The sequence below is a fragment of the Chlamydotis macqueenii genome, chromosome 2 (genome assembly GCF_036417535.1).
Source record: "Chlamydotis macqueenii isolate bChlMac1 chromosome 2, bChlMac1.mat, whole genome shotgun sequence".
Classification (NCBI taxonomy): domain Eukaryota; kingdom Metazoa; phylum Chordata; class Aves; order Otidiformes; family Otididae; genus Chlamydotis; species Chlamydotis macqueenii.
Genome location: NC_141557.1, coordinates 75,937,413 through 75,961,108, shown reverse-complemented (window position 1 = coordinate 75,961,108; position 23,696 = coordinate 75,937,413). Strand labels below are relative to the sequence as shown.

The 23,696-nt window shown below is 41.8% G+C and overlaps 1 protein-coding gene across 1 annotated transcript in view; it reads left to right on the top strand.

Annotated features, from left to right (window-relative positions):
* CDH20 (cadherin 20) overlaps nt 1-23,696 on the top strand; it is a 118,655-nt gene that overhangs the window by 74,455 nt on the left and 20,504 nt on the right. Inside the window, exons 2-6 of the mRNA XM_086740345.1 lie at nt 6,549-6,914; nt 13,639-13,933; nt 15,626-15,745; nt 18,810-18,977; nt 20,836-21,023. Of these exons, the coding sequence (XP_086596471.1) occupies nt 6,672-6,914; nt 13,639-13,933; nt 15,626-15,745; nt 18,810-18,977; nt 20,836-21,023 (1,014 nt within the window). The 5' untranslated portion in view covers nt 6,549-6,671. The remainder of the gene's footprint in view (nt 1-6,548; nt 6,915-13,638; nt 13,934-15,625; nt 15,746-18,809; nt 18,978-20,835; nt 21,024-23,696) is intronic.

Here is a 23,696-nt window from a genome sequence, read left to right as displayed (position 1 = left end):
TCAGCTCCCGAGTAAAATGAGTTCACTGATGTGTCCCAGGAGAGATTGTTGACTGGTCTGTGGACGTAATTTTATGACAATGGATTGTATTCTGAGTTAATGTTTATGCACTATATGGTATGTTGTCAAGTTTCATTGTATTTACTAAGATACCAATAAAATGAAGTAAAAATAAAAATACATGTTCAGGCCCAGTCTGTTTTCAAGAACAGAAACAAATACCTCTAGATTTTTCCTTTTAATTTAAACTTACCAGTAAGTATAACAATAGGTAATAATAACAGTAGGACTGGTCTGGGCCAGAGATAAAACGTATGAAGTTCTATTAGTACAAAAACATTTAGAACTATAATCAGACAGCTCGTTTACAGGTACCTCACTTAGATACTGCAAGAAACTGGATTTCTAAAACAAGACAAGGACTGCATAAATTGCTGAAGAGATTTTAGATGCTGGCTCAGCGGAGCCTCCATCCCTGGAGGCTGATGCTGGGCACCTATTGCAGGTGATCTGCCTCCTGCAGAACACAGCCTACACGACTGGTGCTCCTGTGAGGTTATTCCAAAGGCATTTTATGACAAAGCTGTGAGCAACTAAAGGTACAGGAAACCTAAGAAGTAATCTGTGAAAACATAAAAGAATAATCTATTTAATGGGGGGTAAAAAACTGCACAATACTCACACCCTCACTTTGGTTTTAAAATACCACAAGAAATTCAAGGAACAAAGTAAATCACTCACTTGGAGAATTCTTTTCACTCAAATTTTATTTCTTCCTACTATGTTCATTACTGAGTTGTTTGGTTTCTTTTGGTAAAATAGTAGGGGAAAATTCTTTAAATATGTCATTAAATACTGAAATAATTTTCCATTAACGTATTCCTAGTGCAGTGTATGCGCTGCTAAGAAACATTTACATATATATATATATTAGAAACATCACATGTATTTGTGCATTTATGTACAGTGAAGTGGAGGAGGGAGTTTAAAAGTGATTGCCTCTTTCTTCCCCCTTTCTCAGTGTAATACATCTTCTGCAAATGAATTACCTCTGCTCAGGCGATGTGCCTGCATGGGATCCACTAAGGTCTGTAGTATTCTACAAGAGTGCTGGGTCCACACAGCAAAAATCTATTAGAAAGACCAGGCATAAAAGATCTACACATGTAATTAATTTTATAAATGCAAATAGTCCACTGACTTTCTGGGAGACCACTTGCTCAACATGACAAATACACTAAGCGTGTGTGTAAACCTTTTCAAGTTTGAGCTTTTTGACTATAAAATCCTTGGTGTTTATGTAAATATGTATTGAGCACAATACATTTCAATCCCAGTGGAACTCCCTGGATGCCCATATGGTCATCCAAACTATTAATATTTTTATCCTTCTTTGGAAGTGCTGTTCTCTTCAGAATAAACAAGATAAATGGGTCACTCGCGAGAAATGCTAGAAGTTGGTTCTGGCAGATTTATTTTTTTTTTCCTTTTCATCTTTGCCCAGAATTAAATATTCAATTAAGAATAGTTTAATTACAGTACAAGTATGTGTTGGGTGGGGGTCTTTAAAATTGGAGCAGGAAGAATAGCTCACACTTGGAATACGCCTACTTTAATTCATAATATGGGCTAAAAGAGAAATTTGTGTTTGCAGTGGTGGAAAGTGCATTGTGACTCTTCTGTGTAGCACAATTAGGTAGTTTCTTTGTACCATGCATAGACCACCAGTTGCACAGAGTTCAGTCAGCTCTTCATGGGTCTTTATGAAGCCAAAAGCCGTATTTGTAACTGTTGAGTGACAAGAAAAAGGATTTTCAGCAATGTCTGCAAGGCAAGAACAGAGAAAGTAACATAAACAACTGAGCTAGTAATCAAATTTTCATCACAAAAGCAAGGGCAAGAAAGGCATTTACTTTGGGTCAGGGATCTAAACTGCACAGATGCAGCTAAGCCTATCACAATGGGGTACTCAGCTGTTGGTAACAAACTGGGTTCTGAACCGTTTAAACTGTTCTTGAAAAATAAAATACCCTCTGCAGAAATCCCACAAGTTTTGGTCATGCAGTCTTTCTGGGCTCAGTAGTTTTTTTTGTGTGAGCAAGGAAAACAAGATTTCCCTCCCTTTATTGCCTTCAACTCCTTTGTGCATCCCCATGCTGAGCCATGAAACATGTTTCTATAATATATTTCATATGACAAGCAAAAGTTCATCAATTCCATGTTTGCAGATGTCCTTAAGAAACATTTTGGAAGCCTCCAAGAAACAACTTGCATTAAGAGAACATTAAAGGTTCAGTTCTGTCTCACTCAGTCATGCCAACAAGTGCCTTCCTGTATGACTGGTCCCCCGATCTCTCTCCAAGGAACTGCCCAGCCTGAGGCAGAAAAACAGAGAGTGCCTCAAAGCCTGTGATATCCACCTATGGCAAAAACCACTAAGGTCCACTTGAGGCTAGAGATCCCACCAAGCTAGCGCTGTCAAAGCATATGGCTATCATCCTAGCCAGCCGTTGTGTCTACAGTCTAAGTGACCCCATACTCATCCATCACACTCAACTGGTGAAGAAGCCATCTGCACGAGTCCTCTGAAAGACTCAGTCGTCCATGACCTTAACTAGCTCAGCTGTCACTTCTGTTACCACAGAATTCAAACCCTAAATGTACATGAGTGCCTTCTATACTGTTGAGAAACACCTTGCTTGACTAGTAGGCCTTGCAGATTCAGAGGCCAATAGTACACACTTGGGCTTGATGAAGCTGCAGGGAAGGAGCCCCCTGGCACTGCAGGCCAGAAGTAAACATAGGTGATTTTTGTTCTTTTAATAACAGCTGAGGACTTGAGACAGAAAAAAAAATTCACTCTCCTTCAGCCTCAGAGACAGAGGACCCATTCTTGATTAAACACTGTTATGAATAGTAGTAATTTGCCTTTAGGCAAGAAGCAAAATGTGACAAGTTTGAGCCTGCTTGCTCACAGTTTTCGAAAGGCATGAGACACTAGAAACTCTGGTATTAACATTAAAAAAATGTGCGCCACCTCACCACTAGTGCTTTCTTCCATTCCTACAAAAATATATGACCTTGTTGCCGTAGGCTGGCGTTACATGGAGAAATTACTGGTGCTCATGGAGGGAACATCCTCTTACAAGACTTTGCATTACTTAATGGCAAGTTTCCTGATAGCTGCTATACCCCAAAATTAGATTGCGTTGGGAACAGGAAATGCTCTTAGAGATGTTGCTCCTGGGTGCCACTGAGTTACACTCTATTTTCAAGAAAGATTCCTCATGGAACTGCACTGCGATGCCGAGGGACATTTAAATGACAAAAGCTGTTATCACAGAGAGCCTGAAGCATGTATGTCCCTTCTCTTGACCTTTATTTCACTGCTTCTACTTACTTTACTTTCTGCTGATACAATGCACATGTGCAGGAAAAGCATCCTGTCGATCAGATTTCTTTTGCTATTGCCTCATTACAGGTATACTGGTAATTCTGCAAGTATATTTAACCATGTCTTGATGCTACCTTGCCTAAGCACTGTTTATCCTTGGTTGAACTTAATTGCAGGAGACATCTGGCACCATTAGTTTTGAATTCATGGTTTGGGAGTTCACCTACAAACACAATTCTCATTGCCATAGGAATTGGTCCATCATGTTATATCACCCCTTTTGTCATGTGAACAAAACTGTAACTGACTTGTACAGTAGATGGAAATTCTTAAAGTAAAAACTTCAGGCAGGACCTTAGCAGTTGCCTGCCTCTGCTTTCCCTTCCTGTTGCATGGCAGAGCCAGTTCTGTGTTCCCTCAAGTCATGTTGAGGAGTGGGGGGTGGATCTTCCCCACATTTACTCACCAGCAAACCACGAGTTGCCAATAACATCCTCCTGACTTTGCTGAGAAGAACTTGCTGTTGACAGCATAGAAACACAGAATCATAAAATAGTTTGTGTTGGAAGGGACCTTTAAAGGTCATCTAGTCCAATCCCCCTGCAAGGAACAGGGACATCTTCAACTAGATCAGGTTGCGCAGAGCCCAGTCTAACCTGGCCTTGAATGTTTCCAGGGATGGAGAATCTACTACCTCTGGGCAATCTGTTCCAGTGTCTCACCACCCTCATTGTAAAAAATTTATTCCTTCTATCTAGTCTGAATCTACCCTTTTTCAGTTTAAAACCATTACCCCTTGTCCTGTCACTACAGAGCCTGCTAAAAAGTTTCTCCTCATCTTTCTTATAAGCCCCCTTTCAGAACTGAAAGGCCACTATAAGGTCTCCCTGGAGTCTTCTCTTCTTCAGGCTGAAGAGCCTCAACTCTCTCAGTCTTTCTTCATAGGGGAGATGTTCCATCCCTCTGATCATTTTTGTGACCCTCTTCTGGACTTGCTCCAACAGGTCGACATCCTTCTTATGTTGGGGGCTCCAGAACTGGACATGGTACTCCAGGTGGGGTCTCACAAGACAGAAAGAATCACCTCCCTCAGCCTGCTGGCCACACTTCTTTTGATGGTTGGCTTTCTAAGATGCAAACACACATTGCCGGCTCACATTCAGAGCAAAGTGGACATACTTTGTGTGAAGATGACTTCAGTCTCCTTTCCCCAGTGTAAATGTATATCAGCTAGTGGGAGCTAAGGACTCATGGGACAGAGAGAGACAAGCACTGCAAAAGCAGCTCTTGGAGTCCTTTGACTGTGGGTATCCAGCAAGCTGAGCCTCATCCCTGCTTCTCACAGACAGCTGCCAGCATCTTCATGAAGTGACAGACACACAGAGATTACCGTGGTCCTTCTGGGCTTATACTGCATAGATAAATCCCCATTCTTTGGCTTTGCAAACAATAAGCCCTAGCACATTACATAGCCAATGTCTAAACAACCAGCAGTTCTGTACATTGCTCTGATCAGAAGAGATTAACCATGTTCTGTGCTTACAGTTTGTCCCTTCTTTGTTGTATCTGTTGAGCCTTAGGTTGTAAACTTTTCAAGATAAAGGACCTGTTAGTTGTTTGCTACACTTCACAACTGTAGAGACTAGCAGCACTGTGTAGTCATTTTCCTTCTGGGCTTTATACTTGGAAATGTTATTTTGTGTAGAAATTACTCTAAGATAGATAGCTATTTTGTCTTTACTTCCCCTGTGGACATCTATTGCAGACTTAAGCTGCCTTTTTCTGATTTCAGCCAACTTTTGGATTAAATTCTGAATTTCTGTTTCAGTAGATTTCTAAATGTCCTCCAGTTGTACAAGCTTGGATGGTAGAGAATTTTCAATCACTCTCCTCTGTTGAAAATGTTGCGTTGTCTCAGTCTTCACTTCAAAATATTACCATGCAACTCTTCAAAATATTTTTTATTATTTTGAAATCTTTCAAAAATTTCAATTAGAAATATTTGACAAACATCTCCTGCCACATTTTATTTCCAGAGGATAAAATAATTAATTAAGCCTAAAGACTTAAGTATAGAACAGCAGTAAAATGAAGTGTGAAATACTTGCTTAAGCCTCAAAGCCGCATACGCCTTTTCTAATGAGTCTGTTTGTCCTGAAAAGAGAAATAAAAGTTCTTAAACAGAACAGCAAAAATACTAGGCCCACAGAGGAGGTATGGAGTGTTTTGACATAGTAACTTGTGTGCAGCACCACATTATTAAACTCAGCAAAATCTTGAAGGAAAGGTTTACTACAATCCATCGCCTGGAGTGAGGTCACCTACTAAACTGACTTCACGACAACAAAAGATCATAGACTGATGAGAAAGTGTCCTCGGATAGAGGTCAGCATTCCTCTGCTGAAGTGGGTCTTTCAGGCTTGTGGAAGAAAAAATGTGTTAGTTTGACTTGCTTGGACATATCACACAATAGCATGTGACCATCAGCACTGTGAAACTTTTTGTGGGTTATAAAATGATTAACTGACCATTTGAAGTCTAGAAATGTTGCATTTGTAGCAGCAATCAGCTCCTCAGAGAGGAGGCAGCAGAGTGTGAAATCTGAATTCAAGCAACAGGGAGGCTGAAAGAATAATTAAAATTAGGAATAACTTGGAGCTGCTAGAAATTATATTCAAGGTTTGCAATATAGCAATAATATCTGCATTTATGTAGACGTGTGTGCATGCACGTGTGTGTAATGACAATGACATAGTTTCCAAACAGAAAGTCAATGGCCAAAAAGTGTTCACCAGATATTATAATTTTCCAGAGTGAACTGTTTTTAAATATTCTCTAAGGATTTCTGGTCATAAATATTTCTGAAGAGTTTGCACTTAACTCATGTCAATCAATACCACAAAGCAACACTACAGCTAAGTTAGCAAAGTAGAGAACTCTTACTTATTGACTAAACCCTGATGATTCTTGTATCTAAGGCTCCAGTTCTGCATCTTATATGGTAATAGTATTCCTAGTTTCAGAAGGTGTGCATCTTGATAGTGTATCTTTATATAGAAGATTAAATATTTTATAGCATATTTGCCTATTGAGGAAACTCTTTTACCTTGGGGAAAAAAAAACATCCTCTTATGAATTTCCTTTAACCTTACAGGAGACTGCCATTCTCAGAACCAGGACCTCTCTTGGAAATTTCAAAGGACTACACACAGGACCTGCTTTCTTCTCAACGGACCTAAGATACTGTTTTGACTTTTAAGTCAGCCCTAGTATACGGATGTGGACTTCAGGTAGAATGAGCAATGCAAAGAACTTGCTTGGACTTGGCATCTCCTTGTACTTTTGGGGACTGATGGACCTTACTACAACTGTGCTATCAGGAAGTGCCAAGTCCCTCACTGAAGGGCAAGAAGACAACCTGTCGGACAAGCTGCATCAGCGTATGAAGCGGAGCTGGGTGTGGAACCAGTTCTTTGTTCTGGAGGAATACACGGGAACTGACCCTCTCTACGTCGGGAAGGTAAGAGCTGCACCAGGAGGATACCTGGCAGGGTGTATACGTCTGTGTATCTGAGGACCATGGTAAAACACAGGAAGTTTCCCCAAACTTCATTCCCACAGTGAATTTATCCACATTAATTTCACTTCTGCTCCCAGGAGCTTTTTACTTTTTTGACTTCTCTGTTTGGGAAGAATTTCTGTTTCAAGAGGCTGTCAATATATTTGCCTATTTCAAAAAGATCTGTTGCTCCAATCATCATCTGTAATTGACGCAGTGTTAGAAAATCTGCAGTGATCTTTCCAGAGACTCCTACAATGTCAAGGCAAAGCAAGGTTATATTGACATATGAGGATTAAGAAAGAAAGGAAGAGTTTGTGATCATGCTTCTATCTGTGATCAAGTCAGCTGGAAGCTGAAATTCACAATCAAATTAAATAGCCAGTTTCTCTTGAACACTGACATTTCAATTTTTGTTTTCTGCAGATCTCTAGGGTTAGAGTCTCTTCTTGCTTACTACAGCTTGACTGCAAGTTAATTCTGTGGACTACAGAAATGTTGCTCCAAATCTAGAAGGGCAGAGGGACAGCTCATTAAATCCAACCATGAAGGGCCCTATTTTTTGATCCCTTACACCCCAAGAACCTACACATGAGTACAGATAAGTGTAAAAGGGATCCCTAAGCTCACTCCATCTACTTGGTAGCATTCTGCATTCAATTTTCTGTAGCTCCTTGAGGAATAAGCTGGTGGAAATCGGACCAGTGATGTCTGTCATGACAATCTTGTTCACTATAAACATCCTCCTTTTTCTGTTTTCTGACTGTTTTTAAAGACTCTGAATTGCTTAAAATATTGACCCTGTTATTCAAAGGGTTAGCAACAAGTTTGCTTCTAGTCTACACTGAGGTGACAAATATGGAAAAAGTGTGGAGGGGGAGAGGTAGTGTGTTTAAGTGTTTGAACAACACAATTAAGATTTTACATACCTAGAATATCAGATACTGCTACAATGTGTGCAAACTACATATAGGTAGATATGAAAAATTAAGAACTAACCATGGATGTCAGAAAATAATTTCTTCAGATTTCATTGCTTATTTTTATGTGATCATGGCTCCTTGCTTCCCTCCAAGCTATCCATCTGCAGAAAGAAAAAAAAAAAAAGAATCACATATCCAGAGATCCATTTTGGACTTGTATTTATCATTCTGCAACCCCATAGAGCTAAATTGTGCCCTCAGTCACACTAGTATAAATCAAAATGAATCTGTGGGCTTCAAAAGACCTCCTCCTGATTTATCCCTGTGTGACTGACAGCAAGATGTGCTCTCCTTCCTCCCACAGCAATGGCATTACTAGTGATTGCCGCCAAATGAGACCTCATTAGTCTTCATTCATCTCTGCACCTAGCTTCTCAGTTCTTGATATCTCTATTGATTAAAGAAATTAATATTTGGTTTCATGCAATTCCCAGCTTTGGAACAAGGGCCAGACATGTTATTTCACATACTCAGTTTCACCTGAAACGACTCCAGACTTGCCCTGTGAGCAGATGAATTTCAGCTAAAACAAGTACTGGAAGAAACCGACTCATCTTTGGTTTGGAGTTAATTTTGTCATTAAAAGCACAAAATTTTGGCACTGTCAACAGTGCTCTTTGAGCTTGCTGCCACTCAGCTCCACTGAACAGACAACTCTTCATGGTCTGTGCCCACCACACAAAGGTCCAAACTGCCATGAGTGAGCTCCCTCCAGGACCGCCTACGCCATGGCTGTGTTAACATAGAGGAGTGCAAGGGCTAATTAGCTCCCACAGCTAACAGGGCCAATTAGCCCCACACACTTCTGAGCTGACTCTGAAGGCCTCCTAGCTCTGCACTGCGCCGTGTAAACCAGACACCAGGGAGCTCTGCTGCTGAAATGGGCCTCTGAGGGTCAAACATTTCATGTTCTCCCATCCCTGAACTGGGTGCAGAGCAGCCAGACAAGTGGTGGGATGGATGCAGTGTGGCATGCCTTGAGGGAAAGGCTTACCCTTGCCTCATACAGCCAAAGGCACTGACTCTCAGAAGCTGCAGCCCACCATGATTCGTCGCCCTGCGTGCCTTCATGCTGCCTGTGTCTTAGGGATCCTTAGGAAAGGGGTCAGCAGTGAACAGGCTGTGGACTGCATTAATTGTTCTGGCAGGCCAGAAATTTTTCAGCCCGAGTCACCCCAGGCAGACTCAGAAATAGCTCTGGAAGGGCTCGCGCAGAGCCGGGTGGAGGTGCAGAAGGACTCCCAGCCTACTGCTCACTGCTAGTGCCAGCCCTGCAAACAGCCCTGGGTCCCACACCCGGCCAGGCAGACCCTCTTCTAACTAATACCACCCACAACACCCTGAAACATCCTGCGAGTCAAGCCTTGCTTTCATCCACCTGCTCTCTCCAAGCCCTTGTCAGAAGGAGAAAGTGCACAGCATAGTTCCAGTTGTATTTACTTTCTACTCCAAAGGCTTCCTATAAGAGAGGGGCTCTTCTGATGCTCTTCTACAGCTGTTTCTGGCTAGCTATGTATGACTGGAGCAACTCAAAAAGCACCTTTACTTGAACCATAGGTCCAGGCTTGCCAAATATGATTTTTAAGGCTGCTATGAGAAATGGATTTTGCTGCATAACTGAAAGGCAAGGTGCAAAATATATTCTGGACAGGGAAATGAAAAGAAACTTTCTCAGGGGAAGTCAGTACAATTTTTGCTTTTCTTCAGTGCTCATGATCCTAATTTAAAGTATTGTAGCTTCAGAGGGTTCTTGGTCCTGTCACAGATAAATACAAGGATTCAGCTTTCCTGGAGGTAGCCATTATTGACTAATAGGATGAACTAGGGAAACCAAAGCCCCACATTTGCTACAGCAGCTATTTTCCACATTCACCCAGCAGCCTAAACTGTGTCAGTAATTGAACTGGGGACAGACTTCACCACTTTGCCGTATTGGAGACTCCCTCATGCTATTTCAAAGGAAAGCGGCATTTGAACCACAGCAGCTGAATGGGTGAATAAAATGCGTCCTTTCTACAGACTGTCACGGCTTATCAACCAAACTCACTCATGCATCTTCACAAAAATCCCCTGCAGGTGCTACCTCCCTGGAGGCAGAGACAGGAGAACACGTCAAGGATGGAGTCACAGCCTGGTTAGCTTTGCTGTGCGAACCCTCCCTAGAGCTGCCCTCGGCAGAACCGCTCTCTTCCATGTGCCCTTTGCCAGATGTAGCCTTCGTAATCTTTTGTACTATCCTCATCAGAAGTAGCAGCCCAGGTTGACACAGTTAACAATTTCTCAAGAGTTATCGGCTTTATTCCCCCCATAGCCCATTCCTTAATATGGAGGAGAAAGTACAAACGAATTCCTCCTGCTTCTGTGTCAGCCACACGGCAGCACATTTTATTGCACCGCCCATAAAACACAGCCAACGTAAAACTGGATCATCTTTCCAACACAGTGACTTCTACGTACACCCCAAACTGCAGCATCTTGATACTGGGTTTGATGTGAGCAATGGTGTGAGCTTCAGTCCTTTCAGACACCAAATTCCTGCAGATTTATTTCAGCCTGGCAGTACTATGTCTTTTATGCTCTTTTTTGCTTTGTCTAGAACGAGCAGGTTATATGAGAAGCTGCAAAAGTGCTGCCACATTTCTTCCTGCCTAGCCTTGGTTGAGACCCAATGTTTTTAACAAAACACAGTTAGACAGACATCCTCTTGTACTCCCAAATTCTTATTAGGGTGCTGTGTTAGTTCCTTGTTTGCTCCCTACACAACTGCATTCATTCCAAATAGGGCTTTGGACAGAAAGTGTAATTTAACCCATGAGTTTGATTCAGTATCTTCTTCTAAGTCTTCTGAACTTTCCCAAACACTTTCTGCTATTTTAAAAGATGCTATTTTAAAAGATGCTATTTTAAAAGATGCTTTATTTTTTCTTTTTCTTTTTCTTTTCTTTTTCTTTTTCTTTTTCTTTTTCTTTTTCTTTTTCTTTTTCTTTTTCTTTTTCTTTTTCTTTTTCTTTTTCTTTTTTTCTTTTTCTTTTTCTTTTTCTTTTTCTTTTTCTTTTTCTTTCTTTCTCTTTTCCTTTTTTATTTTCCTTTTTTCTTTTTTTCCCTTTTTCCCCTTTTCCTATTTATTTTTCATTTTTCTTTTCTTTTTCATTTTTTTTGCCTTTGCCTTTTCTTTGACTTCTTCTTTCTTTTTCTTTCCTTTTTTTTTATTTAATGAGGACTTGTTGATGTTCCAAAACACATTTTCTTCCATCAGGCCCAGCTCTAATTCCCCAATCAAATCTAACATTTGTATCTGTCTCAGCAGCTGCATTCTCTCACTGACTCACTGATACATTAAAGCAAATGTCCAAAATGCAGCTTAGTGGTTCTGAGTCCATTCAAATAGCTATAATAGTGCCCTCCTTCTGGAAGCATCCTATTTACTAGCTCCTACAGTGATAATCTCTGAGTTATGTGTGTAGGGTAAATAATGACAGCCACAGTGTTTTTTTAAATTATTCACAAGATGGTGTTTCCTGAAGATATGCCAGTTTGCAGTCCTGGCACCTGCATGTGAATTAATACACATGGCAGTCATCTGAACGTAACTGTTGGCCACTGCCAAATTTTTCTGGACTTGTTCTTCCTCCATTTAGCTGATACATCACCTGAGAGCTGCCAGCATTCCTCCGAAGGACCAATGTCTCTCAGGCGCAGTAGCCACTGCAGAGACGAGTGGCAAAGCGATGAAATGAAATGTCAATGACCTGACACAGTTGTCAGTTGTCGTAAGTTGTCATAAGTTGTCATAAAGTTGTCATAAAGTTGTCACCTTTAGCTCTTGCAGCCACTTTGTAGTGCTGCTGCGGCAGATGGGTACCTGCCATTAACACTCGTCCCAGCAGTCATTAAGAGTCGATGGATCACCTGTCTGCAGGGTGGGACATGCCATAGAAAACCATATATATATATATATATCCCACCTCAGCTGAAATCAGTCTTACCCTAAAATGAGGAGTAGGCTTGGGACCTTTTACGTGGGTTACATGCTACACTCTGAGGGGGTAGTGTGGAAAACAACGTCCAGTGAATGAGCGTCTTCCAACCAGACCTTTCACTGGGGAAAATGATCTTTCAGCTCCCAACTCCATGCGACCATGTGCCCTAAAACAAATGAAGAGCTGGCCCACTGGCATTAGAAATGTTTAGGGCAGATAAGCCAATTTGTCCACATCCCTATAAAACTCCTTCCTATGTGATAAGTTGTTGTATAGTTTTCAGTGTGTTTTTAAATAGCTCAGATATGAGATTTCTCCTTCTTGAGAGAATAGCTTGTAATCAAATGCATCAAGTTTGACTTCTGCTTTTCCACACAAATTATCCATTTCTATTTGGATTCTTTCTTCAAACCCTACCAATTCTGTGTTCATATATTTAGCTTATTATTCCAGTACAAATATTTACCTATGTTTGGCTCCATCCTCCACACTTATTCCCATATGTCCTTTGACTCCCCAAAACATTAAACACACACTTAATTCTGACTGTATTTCTTGAGATAATTAGCTCATATATGCATTTTAAAATGTGCTTAACTGAATCCAGCCCACTTTGACCACCTTTAAAAAATTACTTATCTATTCTTTATTCATCTCTCAAAATTATAATCACACTGGAAAACAGTATTTACACCCAAGACAGTCTTGAAAATCCCATTTTGATTATTGCACTTCGATTTTATTGCCTTCCTATCTTTGGGGACTGAACCAGTACAATCTCTGGCCATTAGTCTTTAAGGTCTATCCCTCAAATGGATGGAAGTATGAGCTTACTGTTAAGCATCTTCACAGTGAAATTAAGTGATTTGTTTGGTTTTTGATAGTCATTCCAGTATTTCGTGGGAACCAGGTGTTTAACAGAATGGTAGTCCCCAGGATGATTTGTTTCTCCGTTTTAGATGATAATTAGCACTGCATTTACTTTTCTTCTGTTGCATTCACAGCTATCTGTGGCTGCTCAGAACTAATTGGCAATCATGCAATAAATCCATTTGTTAATTCCCTAGAAAATCTGGATGCCTCCCATCTCTATAACTTACCATGGACACAATCAAATATCCCTTGCTGCCTACCTTACCTACTGTTCAACAATAATTCTTTCCTGAATATGTAAGGATCCAGCCTAATTTTTACTGCTGAAATTTTCATGGAAAAAAAATTAAAAGATTTCTGAATCATAATAGTTACTGATTAACTCTCCCATCCTGCTTTCCCCTTGATCCCAAACAGATTTGCCTTTTCTGCCCCAACATTATGCTGCCCCTGGAATACCTGTCTCCTCTTAAGCCATGTGACCAAGCACAGTCTGCAGCTTTGCTTGACCTCACCTTATCCCAAGCCTGGCAGTGAGTCCTCCCTGGCCACTGCAATCAGGCAAAAGATAATTATTGTGTTGAGTGAGATTTCAAAAAGGCACAGACCCTGTTCCTGTTGGGTGTCTCTGCCTTTTCTTCTGGCACAGCTCTGGGTGCAGAAATGGGAAGACAGGAGAGGGTTTTTAATCGCAACTCTGTGATACAGACACTGAGTATTTGCCTCTTTCAGCAAAACAAATTCATTAAAACCACCTTGTGAGTCCCAAGAGTGAGACCAAAATGATCAGGATGCTCAGTAGCTGCTTGCCCAGGTCGTGGTCTAATTGGGTCCTGTTCCTTTCCACAGCTCCACTCTGACATGGACAGGGGAGATGGTTCAATCAAATACATCCTCTCAGGAGAGGGAGCTGGCATTGTGTTTACAATTGATGATACCACAGGGGACATCCATGCCATTCAGCGGCTGGACCGGGAAGAAAGGTCGCAGTACACTCTGAGGGCGCAGGCTCTGGACAGGCGAACGGGCCGGCCAATGGAACCAGAGTCGGAGTTCATCATCAAAATCCAAGACATCAATGACAATGAACCCAAGTTCCTGGATGGGCCTTACGTAGCCTCTGTTCCAGAAATGTCACCTGTGGGTAAGGCAGATTTTATGGATTCTCTTCCCCCTATAAGCAAATTAGAGATGGTCACTAAAACATAAATTCCCTGACTCCTTGGACTCAGCTTTTGCCCCTTGTACAGGAGCTGCAGTACAGTAGAGCTTCCCCCCAGTTGTTTGACTGCTGCAGAAGAGGGATAGCAGGCTTTACACCACCATCAGCTGGGCCTCTCTGAAAGAAAACATGCCAGGGGAAGCAAGATTGCTGAAAAAGGTGTAATTCAAACATGTCATCCTCAGACAACTTGCAGTAACCTACTGCCACTTCTCCCCGCCATCAGATGGTAGTAATAATAATGACATCCATTACCATCCAGAAAATAAGGCGATTCTAGTTCATACTGAGAGGTGAAATGCTGTTCAGGAGCCCCTGAAATTATGGAGACATGACAATTATTAGCAGCTTTGCTCCTTCTAATTCATATAAGCCTGCACTAAACACAGTTCAGTGGATCCCAAAGTTCTCGTACAATTTGCTCTCCACTTTTAGAGAACGGGATCATGTCAAAGACAATCCTGTTATTGCACTGCAGCCAGAATACAAACAGCAGCCTTCCTACCTACACAAGTCAGGAGAAACAATTCACATACAACAAAACCAATAGTCACATAAATTATTGTTTTCCTGGACTTTTTTCTTTCTTTTGGAGATGCTTATTGCTTTTTGGCTCTGTGACATCATTACAGAGATAATACCATATAGATCACATGTCCTGAAGTTACAGATAAGCTTCAACTTCGCATTCTTCAATATTATGTTGACATAAAGCTGGAGACAAGCATCAAATAAAAAAATTCCATTCAGGAATAATGTTTCTTAATGGTAACAGCTAGCTTGAATTTGGATTTGTTTTCCAGTGCGTATCTGGTAACACTGGATTTGTGTCTAACACAAAACATTATGTAGAAGGCTAGATACATTCATAAAGGCATTGTCTGACATTTTAAGGAGTCAAAACTCACATATATTTCAAACAGTTATGCCTTACCTTCTCCTTGTTCTTGACAAATTACATCGCCTGGAGGCCATTATTAGCTTCAGAGGAAGCAGACCTTGAAAATCAATTGAAAAAAAAAGAAATATATATGCATCTGTGCAGGTTCCAAAAGGCACTTCAGCAGAGTATAATTTCTAGCCCATGCAATGTGATGCCCATGCAATGTGGCAGTGCCACAGAGAAATTATCTCAGAGATATACCCCTTCATGCTCATTGTGTGTGCACAATTTCCATCTCTTAGTCCACATGCAGCATCCATGGGTCAGCTGCAGCTGTTTGTGATTTATGACAGCATAGCTATAGATCTTATTTGAGCTACCTTTAAATAACATTTAAAACCAAGAAAAGGGGAAGAGAAGTAAGCGGTATATAACTACTGGCTCTTCGCAAACCATAACAAAGTATCATTAGGTCAGCAATTCTGTAGCTGTGGTCCATAGAGTACTTGCTCTTTTATGTCTTCTTATAGATGCGTGATGAATTATAGACTCCTATTAATTCCTTCAGTGCTAATGAGATACAAGTGTGAGCAGTAAGTACAAGCACTACGAGCATCAAATGAAGATGTGTGGGAAAGCTCTTGTTAGGCACTTCAATTTATTTTGAACTGTGTGCTTTTCATGCTATCTCTTTATCCCACAAGGCCTTACCTGATGGGTTTTTTTGTCAGGCACTTCTGTTATCCAGGTGACAGCGACAGATGCTGATGACCCAACCTATGGGAACAGTGCAAGAGTAGTGTACAGTATTCTCCAAGGACAACCATATTTCTCTGTGGACTCTCGGACAGGTATGTTATTTCATGAGGGAATGAGGTAGTGTGAAAACCAAAAGAAAAAGTTTCAAGCAGAAAGAAAAGGCAGTGCATCATGACTGTGGTCAGAGAAACATATTTCTATGGCTTGGGGCCAAGATAGAGCAGCTCTGTGTGAGGGTTAAAGCAAGGCTGTGGTAATGAGCTTCAGAAGAAGGACGTGCTTTCTGGAGTGATCTATTCGTCTGAATGACCACATTCGGCAGTTCAGGAGCTGGGTATGTTTGGTGCTGTAAATATTTTTGTCGGCTTCTACCATTGCAATGATGTCTTCAGCAGACCTAGTTGGTAACAAGGCTTAGTGGAAAAAAAGCAAATCTATGAACCACTCAGGACTGGAAAGTGCAAGCTAAAGGATGCAGTTATCTGGAGTAATTTTACCTAAGGATGTTCTTGTTAATACCTTAAATTTATCTATAGGACACCCTCTCTATTTTGCTTGCTTTCACTCTCTCTGTTTCTGTGTGTATCCAAGGTTTATATCCAAAAGAGGAATCTGACAGGTTTTGACAGTTTCTAAAGGGCATCTGTATTGCTAAGGTCAGAGACTCATGAGACGATAGTCACTGCTGAGCCTGAGGAGATAAAATAGAAAAAACAGTGCATAATCTACTTCTGGAAGTTAGCAGTTTATGCAGTAAGTGCTCTAGCCAAAGACAAACTTGCAAGTAACATGTTACTTCCTCAGCTCTTTACAATACAAATAAAAGAGTAATGTTCATTTTGTAATCAGGTTATCAAGCACAGACAAATAAGGGCATAATCATAGATTTGCTAAGAACTTAATAATTTCTAAGAAAGCAAAGCAGCAATATCCAGGGTTAGATCCAGTACAGATTTAACAGCTAGAGTACAACTTAGACAGAAGATAAGTCCTTAAGTCCAAAATAATGTACTTGATTGCTATTTAACCCAGAGAAGGTGTCTTTCTCCACTTACCAATTTCCCAGTCGCTTAGACCTGCATTTCTGGACATGTCCAGAGCTGCCTCAGCCTTCCACAAGTGGACAACAGGGCACCAATTTAGACTAAGCACAGTTGTGAGCTAGAAACTATTTCCCCATCACAGGCATAGGATGAAGAAAGAAACTTCCCAAGAAACCATCTAGCTGTTATAGATAAGAGAGGACATCACCTCTGCTTTTTACTACTTTTTTGAAAAGAGCAAATCTCACTCAGTTTGGTGAAAGAAATGGTACCAGCACCTTTATTTTGGAAGATCTGAGGATGTGAGCCTTTCCCATAGCCCTCAGGAAGATTTTAAGGTTCATCACCATCCTCAGCATTTCCTGACTGACCAGTTGTGTGCTGCAGCAGTACTGGAGGCTCCCTACTAAGCAGGGCTGCTCTCCTGTGTCCCATTTGGAGAAGCATGAACCCCTACCTCTTGTCTTAGACTGGCCTTCCTCTTGGGACCAGAGGCCCCATATGTAAGCATGGCAGAGCCTGGCTTTTAGGCACGGATGTCTTTTTTTTAGATCTAGCCTGTTCTGTATTAAGGACAAGCCTGCAAAGTATTCTTGTATGGAGAAAATACTTCCCAAAATGCTACGCATTTTCTTGTCTTATTTATATCCATGGGAGCTGAGGAGCTACAGCACTTTGCAGGATGAAACTCTTGAGGACTCCATGTAGCAAGATTAAAATAGCACACTGTGCATTGCACAGTACTGGTCACTATTTCTTCCCTTCCACATACAGTGATAATTGCCAATGCCGTATCTTTTTACTGCTTTTTTATTAAACACATACATTGCCTTTCTGTTACAAATAAAGTCTAAACGCAGATCACTCAAGTTAACAGCATCCTGATGTGCAAGTACTGCACATTCAGCCATGCAACTGGCGTGGTGCCTGGGACTGATGCATACAGGAGGGCACCCCAAATGTGTCACAGCCCATGTCTAGGAAGGGCTGGTAGTGCCCTAGAGAAAGCGTCCCCTGGCAATACAACCCCTGGGCTGCATCACCAGCTGCCTCTTCCCTCCTGCCCAGGGACCCTCCTGCGGCCCAGCAGCCCACGCTGCGGGCCAGGCCGTGCCCAAGGCGTGAGGAGCGCGTCGCACTGGGAGGACGGGAGATTCGACAGCGCTGAAAAGTAGGCCTGTGCCCCCACGTCCTAGCAGAGAGGCATGGCTAAGGGCAGGATTCAGCCGGGGGCAGCCGGGTGAAAAGGCAAGGAGCTCGTTCAGCGGCAGACCTGACGCCCAAGGAAAAAGAAAGAAGGGCATCCAAACCCTGAGGCAGACACCCGGCGGGCTGGGGTGAGGCCTAGGCCGGTACCGCAGGCAGAGGCCGGGGCCGCGGACAGCGGGAGGAGGCCCGAGGGCCTGGCAGCCCCGCGGCTGGAGCCGCTTTCCCGCCCGGCGCCGGGTCGGCGCCTCGCAGGCTCCGTCGGAGAAGCGCTGCTGCCACCTGATGTCCTGCCGCAGTAGTGCCACCCCGAGGGGCAGGGACGGCTCTGCAGGGCGAGGGGACCAGGGTGACCGCCCACCCACCGCCTCTCCCCGGTGGGGGAGCAACCTGCGGTATCTCCCCAAATTCCGCTCTCGTAGCCCCCGGCACAGGTCCTGAAGGACCTGAGCAAAGCCCATGGGATTATGGCAGGATGCCTTCCGGACTGCGTGTGTAGGGACACTCTGGAAAACCCATCTCGATACATCTTTTAACTAATCGCATCACTGACACCTTTTGTGCCGACACAGTTAGCCTGAGCAGGGCCTTAATTCAGCGTAGTGCACTCTGTTCCTGAAATGCTTTTCCAGCTCCCTTGGAAGGCAACATTTTAATTTTGAATAGGCAGCCTGCCCCACAGCTGATGCATTTTGACTGGGCTTCTTTGAAATTCACACTTTCTGTTAACCTAGATTTAATCTGGGCGAGTTTTACTCTGCCAGGAAAGGTGAGACTGAATGCAGAGTCTGGTCTCATTCCTGACATCGGGAATAAGATGCAGGAGCAAGAGCATCGCACCTTGTTTGTGTACTCTTTAACTGCCATTTCTTTTGTTCCTGAAACCCCTTTCCTCCTTCAATCTCAGGCTTAATTAGAACAGCTCTAATGAACATGGACCGAGAAGCAAAAGAATATTATGAAGTGATTATCCAGGCCAAGGATATGGGTGGACAGCTGGGAGGATTAGCTGGAACAACCACAGTCAACATCACCCTCTCTGATGTCAATGACAATCCACCCAGATTTCCACAGAGTGAGTACCCGCTGCGCCAGGACCGGCAAAAAGAGGTGGCTGAGTTGTATGGCTGCTGTTTGCGCTTGTTAACAGCCATTTTCAAACTTGGGATAGTGATAGTGAGAGATGGGACGAATTTCAGCCCGATGAAGGAACATTCCTTCAGCAAAATGTCAAAATGGAGCATTCGCCACCTTGCCTTTCAAAAAAGGTTTCTGACCTTCAAAATAATCAAAACCAACACTTTTTTCACAGGGTGGCAAATTAATTTACAGAAAAAGGAAAGAAGATCTTTTGTGTTCCTAGGTTGCTCGTGGCCATTGCCTTTGGCTGCTAATTGCTGCCCTGATTCTCTCTTCATCCTGTCTCCAAAAGGATGTCTGTCAAATCAGGGACATGTGGCAGTGCTGGAAGTTGAAAGATAATTCATTCAACACTCCAGCCAGGCCACTGCAGGGGAGCATCTGGTAGCTGTGCTGCCAGTGTAGACTGTGTTTTCATATAGGCTGCTCTCCAGGAAAGGTTCATCTAAACCCTGGCAGTATACAGTTAAAGCCTAAGATATGTAACAGCCACAGTTAATGGCATGCAAAAATAGGCAACTCCACTCTTATCAGAAATCTTACTTTGTATTTACAAAAGTGTATCTCAAAGCAGGAATTCCAGTATTTTGCTCTTTCTTTTAAAATTTATTTTAGATCAAATTTATCTACATAATTCTACATTAGTGTTAAAAATTCAAAAGAAACTTTTCAGATTTGATTGAACTAAAATATTTCAAGGGATATCCTTTTCTTTTAAAGAAAGCTGATTCTTTTGGTGGTGTAGATCTGTATCAAGCCATTTGGGTTTTGCCATTTTTCTTGTCTAGCTGAGAAATGAAAACTCCTGCAGTTCTTTTTGTTGCTATTCTTCTTCTCCATCTGTTTCTGCATGTTGCACTGCTAAATCAAAGCATTCTACTAAGATGAGCAAGAAGCCTCCACTTCCACCTCTTTTTTATTGAATGCATCATTGCCAATCCTGTTTTGAAAGTGGCATGAATTGTAACTGTTTGATTTCAAACTCTTGATTAAGAAAAATGAGAATAGATCAAACCCCATCCTTGGTGTTATTCTGCCTTATGAAGTTCAGCGATTGGTGGAGTCTACAGAGAGTGCAGCAAGGAAGGTTTGAACATAAAGTATGATGGCAGAGAAGTGTTTTAGTTATAACATTTGTAGTTTTAAAACACACTTTTAAAAGAACAGCTTTCTCTTTCCCCAGGCTTGCTGCTAAGCAAATTAGTGATATACCAAATGTGCTCAAAACAGGATTTGTAGGGAGAGGTAGTACATTTTAATAGAGTAAATTTTGAAGAGTAAATTTTGAAGAGAAAGGTAAGCCTCTGAGCTCCCAAAGCCTTGATGAGGGCTGAGAAGAAGTTTGTACAGATTTCAGAAAGGATTTGTGGTGCTCAAAACTTGTGTGTTTATTCCTCCTGTACAAGCTGATCTAATAAAAGATACCTGTCCTATTAAATCTGTTTCATATCCTGCTTTATATCATGGCTGCAACAGCATTGGTGTTAATTGCCCTGTTTTTCTAGTTGAAGTTCCCATTTGCAGGTATATTACTGTTTTGAAAATAACTCATTGAACAAACCTGTTGATATGACAAACACCTAAATAAAGCTTTCCCAGGCAATTCAGCCAGGTTGTGGCTTTTTAAAGGAAATCGCACTGCTGTTGCAGCTTTGGGAAAGGTACTAGAGACTCCCTGCACGCTATGCAGTATTGTGGCCTGCCCTGATCTACTCTTTGATCTCGGTGCAGTTTTCAGTTCCTTTTCACAGCCTGTTTCTTGCTCCCCTCTCCCTCTCTGCTGCTTGTGCCAGAGCATTATCAGATGAGTGTGCTGGAGTCCGCTCCTGTCAGCTCCACTGTGGGTCGCGTGGTTGCTAAAGACCTGGACGAAGGCATTAATGCGGAGATGAAATACAGCCTTGTGGATGGAGATGGACTGGATGTCTTTGATATTAACACTGATCCTAATTACCAAGTTGGCATCATAACTGTGAGAAAGGTAATAAAGTTTCCTTTTTATAGTAATTTATATGGCTAACAGTCCTAGTTACATTTTATGTGTGCAGTATTCCCTTATGCCTGTTGTAACTTGGTTCCCATTACATGACAGTAGCCCCTTTCCTGCTATAAACCACAATTTCTTTAGCATTCATTGCTGAAATATGAAAGCAGACTGCATTCCTAGAAGCAACCTTTAAAAAGTGGGGACAGCATTAGCATAAACATGTCTTTTCCCACCAAAGGAATGTTCTGTTTCACTATCTATTTAAATATTCTCTGTAGCTTAATTATCCTACAATGCAAGAAATTAGATCAATATTTGCATTTGAACCGTACACATTTTTCACTCCGGTGTCCCACAAACAATAATAAAGCATGCCTTAGAATTATTTATAAACCAATAAAACCCAGGCAGTTCTTTTTTTTAATTGCTGCTCGAAGATCCATAAATGCTAATTAGGCTAGAAGAAGCCGCCTTTAAAATGGCAGCTGTGAAACTGCTAGTACTCTGTACCACAGGCTATGCAGAAAGGCAAAGAGTATTTGGCTTAGCCTCCCCGCTATAGGATATTTATTCTACAATCTTACATAAATGCTAGAAGTTCAACTCTGTTTCTAGATTATGAAATTGTAACCATATTTCTGCCTAAGCATATCTAGTGTACTAATAAGGAAGTATAGTCTCTATTTAAGTAGCTTGGGACTAAATTATGCGCTAAAATGGAACAACTCATGGGAGAGATTTGACCCTGCAAGCATCTATGCCCTACAGCAAAGCATTTAAGAATGTATTTATGGTCACCTTTCTCCAACTCCTGTTCATGTGCAGTAGTCCCTAAAGTTAAGCATGTTTGCTGGAATGAAAGAGATTTTGAATGCAAATGCTAATGTAATTTTTCACTCATTTATTGATGAAAGAAAATAGTTTCTTTGGAGTATATGTGTCAATAAGCTTGACTTTTGTTATTATAAATACAGTTTTACAAGATGTTCATGTATGTCAGAGGGAGGAGTTATTAAAAGTTGTGGGATCAATCATACCAGATACGTACTGGCATCAGGTACATACTGCTCAAACCACCTATTGTACATAAATGTTTATAAAATTCTGTATATGTGTGTAGCTTTTTGTAGTGTTATGATTATCAATAGCCAAACATTGGGAAAATTTAGATCCACTCAAGAAAAAAAAAATTCAGCTAGTGTTGATAGAAAATGATATCAAAATATGATAGAAAATGATATCAAAATATGGGGATTGGAGAGAGACAGAAAAAATTTCTAAACCCAGAATGAAATCCTCTTTGAAAGAAAGCAAAACTTTCCCTTTCATTTTTCTAGACAGATTTCCCAAACGAAATAACTAACATTTCTATAATGGGCATCAAAACTAGCATTTACAATTACAGATAAGACTACTGCTTGTGTTCTTGTGGCCACTTATCTCAGCCCACAAATCCCACTAAATGTTGAGCACCTCCTGAAGAGTTACAGCCCCTTCCAAGCTGCCTGCCTGGGAGGCTGACACACCAGTGATGGCCTCCCCCTTCTCCCTGCCTTCACTTTTGCGCTGCCCATAGGAAGCAGGGTGATGCGTTACCCAGCCAGTGTGGAGCCCAGCGCCCAGGAGAGCCCTGTGCTGCCTTCCTCCCCAGCTGCTGCCCGGTCAATCACTTTCTTACAGCTGCTCTTGCTAAATCCGACCTGCATGATGCACCTCTCAGTGCCTGTCTCAGCCCTGGGGGAAGGAGGACAAGGACAATGAGAGGTTTCCGTGGGTTGCCTCTCCTCTCGGCTGTGTTTTGCAGCATGCTTGGTTTGCAGGAAAAGGCAGCCTGCTTGCCCTCCCCACGAGACCAGTGTTGGAAAGAGGATAGAACACACCCACGGAAGACAAATCTGATGAGGGGTGCAGCAGTGTTGAGGCACTGGCATGTGAGAGGATCAGGAGGGAGAGGCACAGTAGATGATGAAGGAGTCCAAGGCAAACTGAGGGGATCTGAAACCTGGGACATCAAAAATGTGATGGCCTAGCACGCTTGTTTGATTTTTCTCATTTTTCTAACTTGATCATTCTAGGTGATTATGTCTTTTCATAATGTAGTTGCGTTTTATAGCTATTAAGTGTTTCTGTGATTTAACTGCTCTTTTTATAACTTAGCTTTTTAGTGTACATGCAATGTTTCTCATGCAGTTTTCTTTACACGAAATGCCATGAAATATAATGGCCTCTTTCTTACGTATGTTTAGACAGCTTTGCTTTGCACCTTCCTTGCCAGATGGACAATAAGTGTTGCTTGGTCATGTGAATATATTTTATCGCTATTTTTACAATGCATAAATATGCAACTGGTAAACCATAATGACTCTGCAGTAATGGGTAATATGTTTGTAGATCTAGCTAAATCCTTGCTGACAAGAGCTATGCCTGCAGTAGTCATTGTTTTACCAGGTGGAACTAAGGGTAGGAGGAACCAGTTTCAGACCATCTGTTTGTACCTGCTGTCGCAGGTTGCACAGTTCGTACTGTATCGCTGCACAGCATCTCCAGTGATACTGGACCGTCATTTCCCTAGCACAAGAAAACCAATGCCTGTTCCAGGCTTCATTCCTCACTCCCATGTACTAAATGCTGGGTGACTTTCCCCTTCCAAAGAAAGAAGCTGTTGTG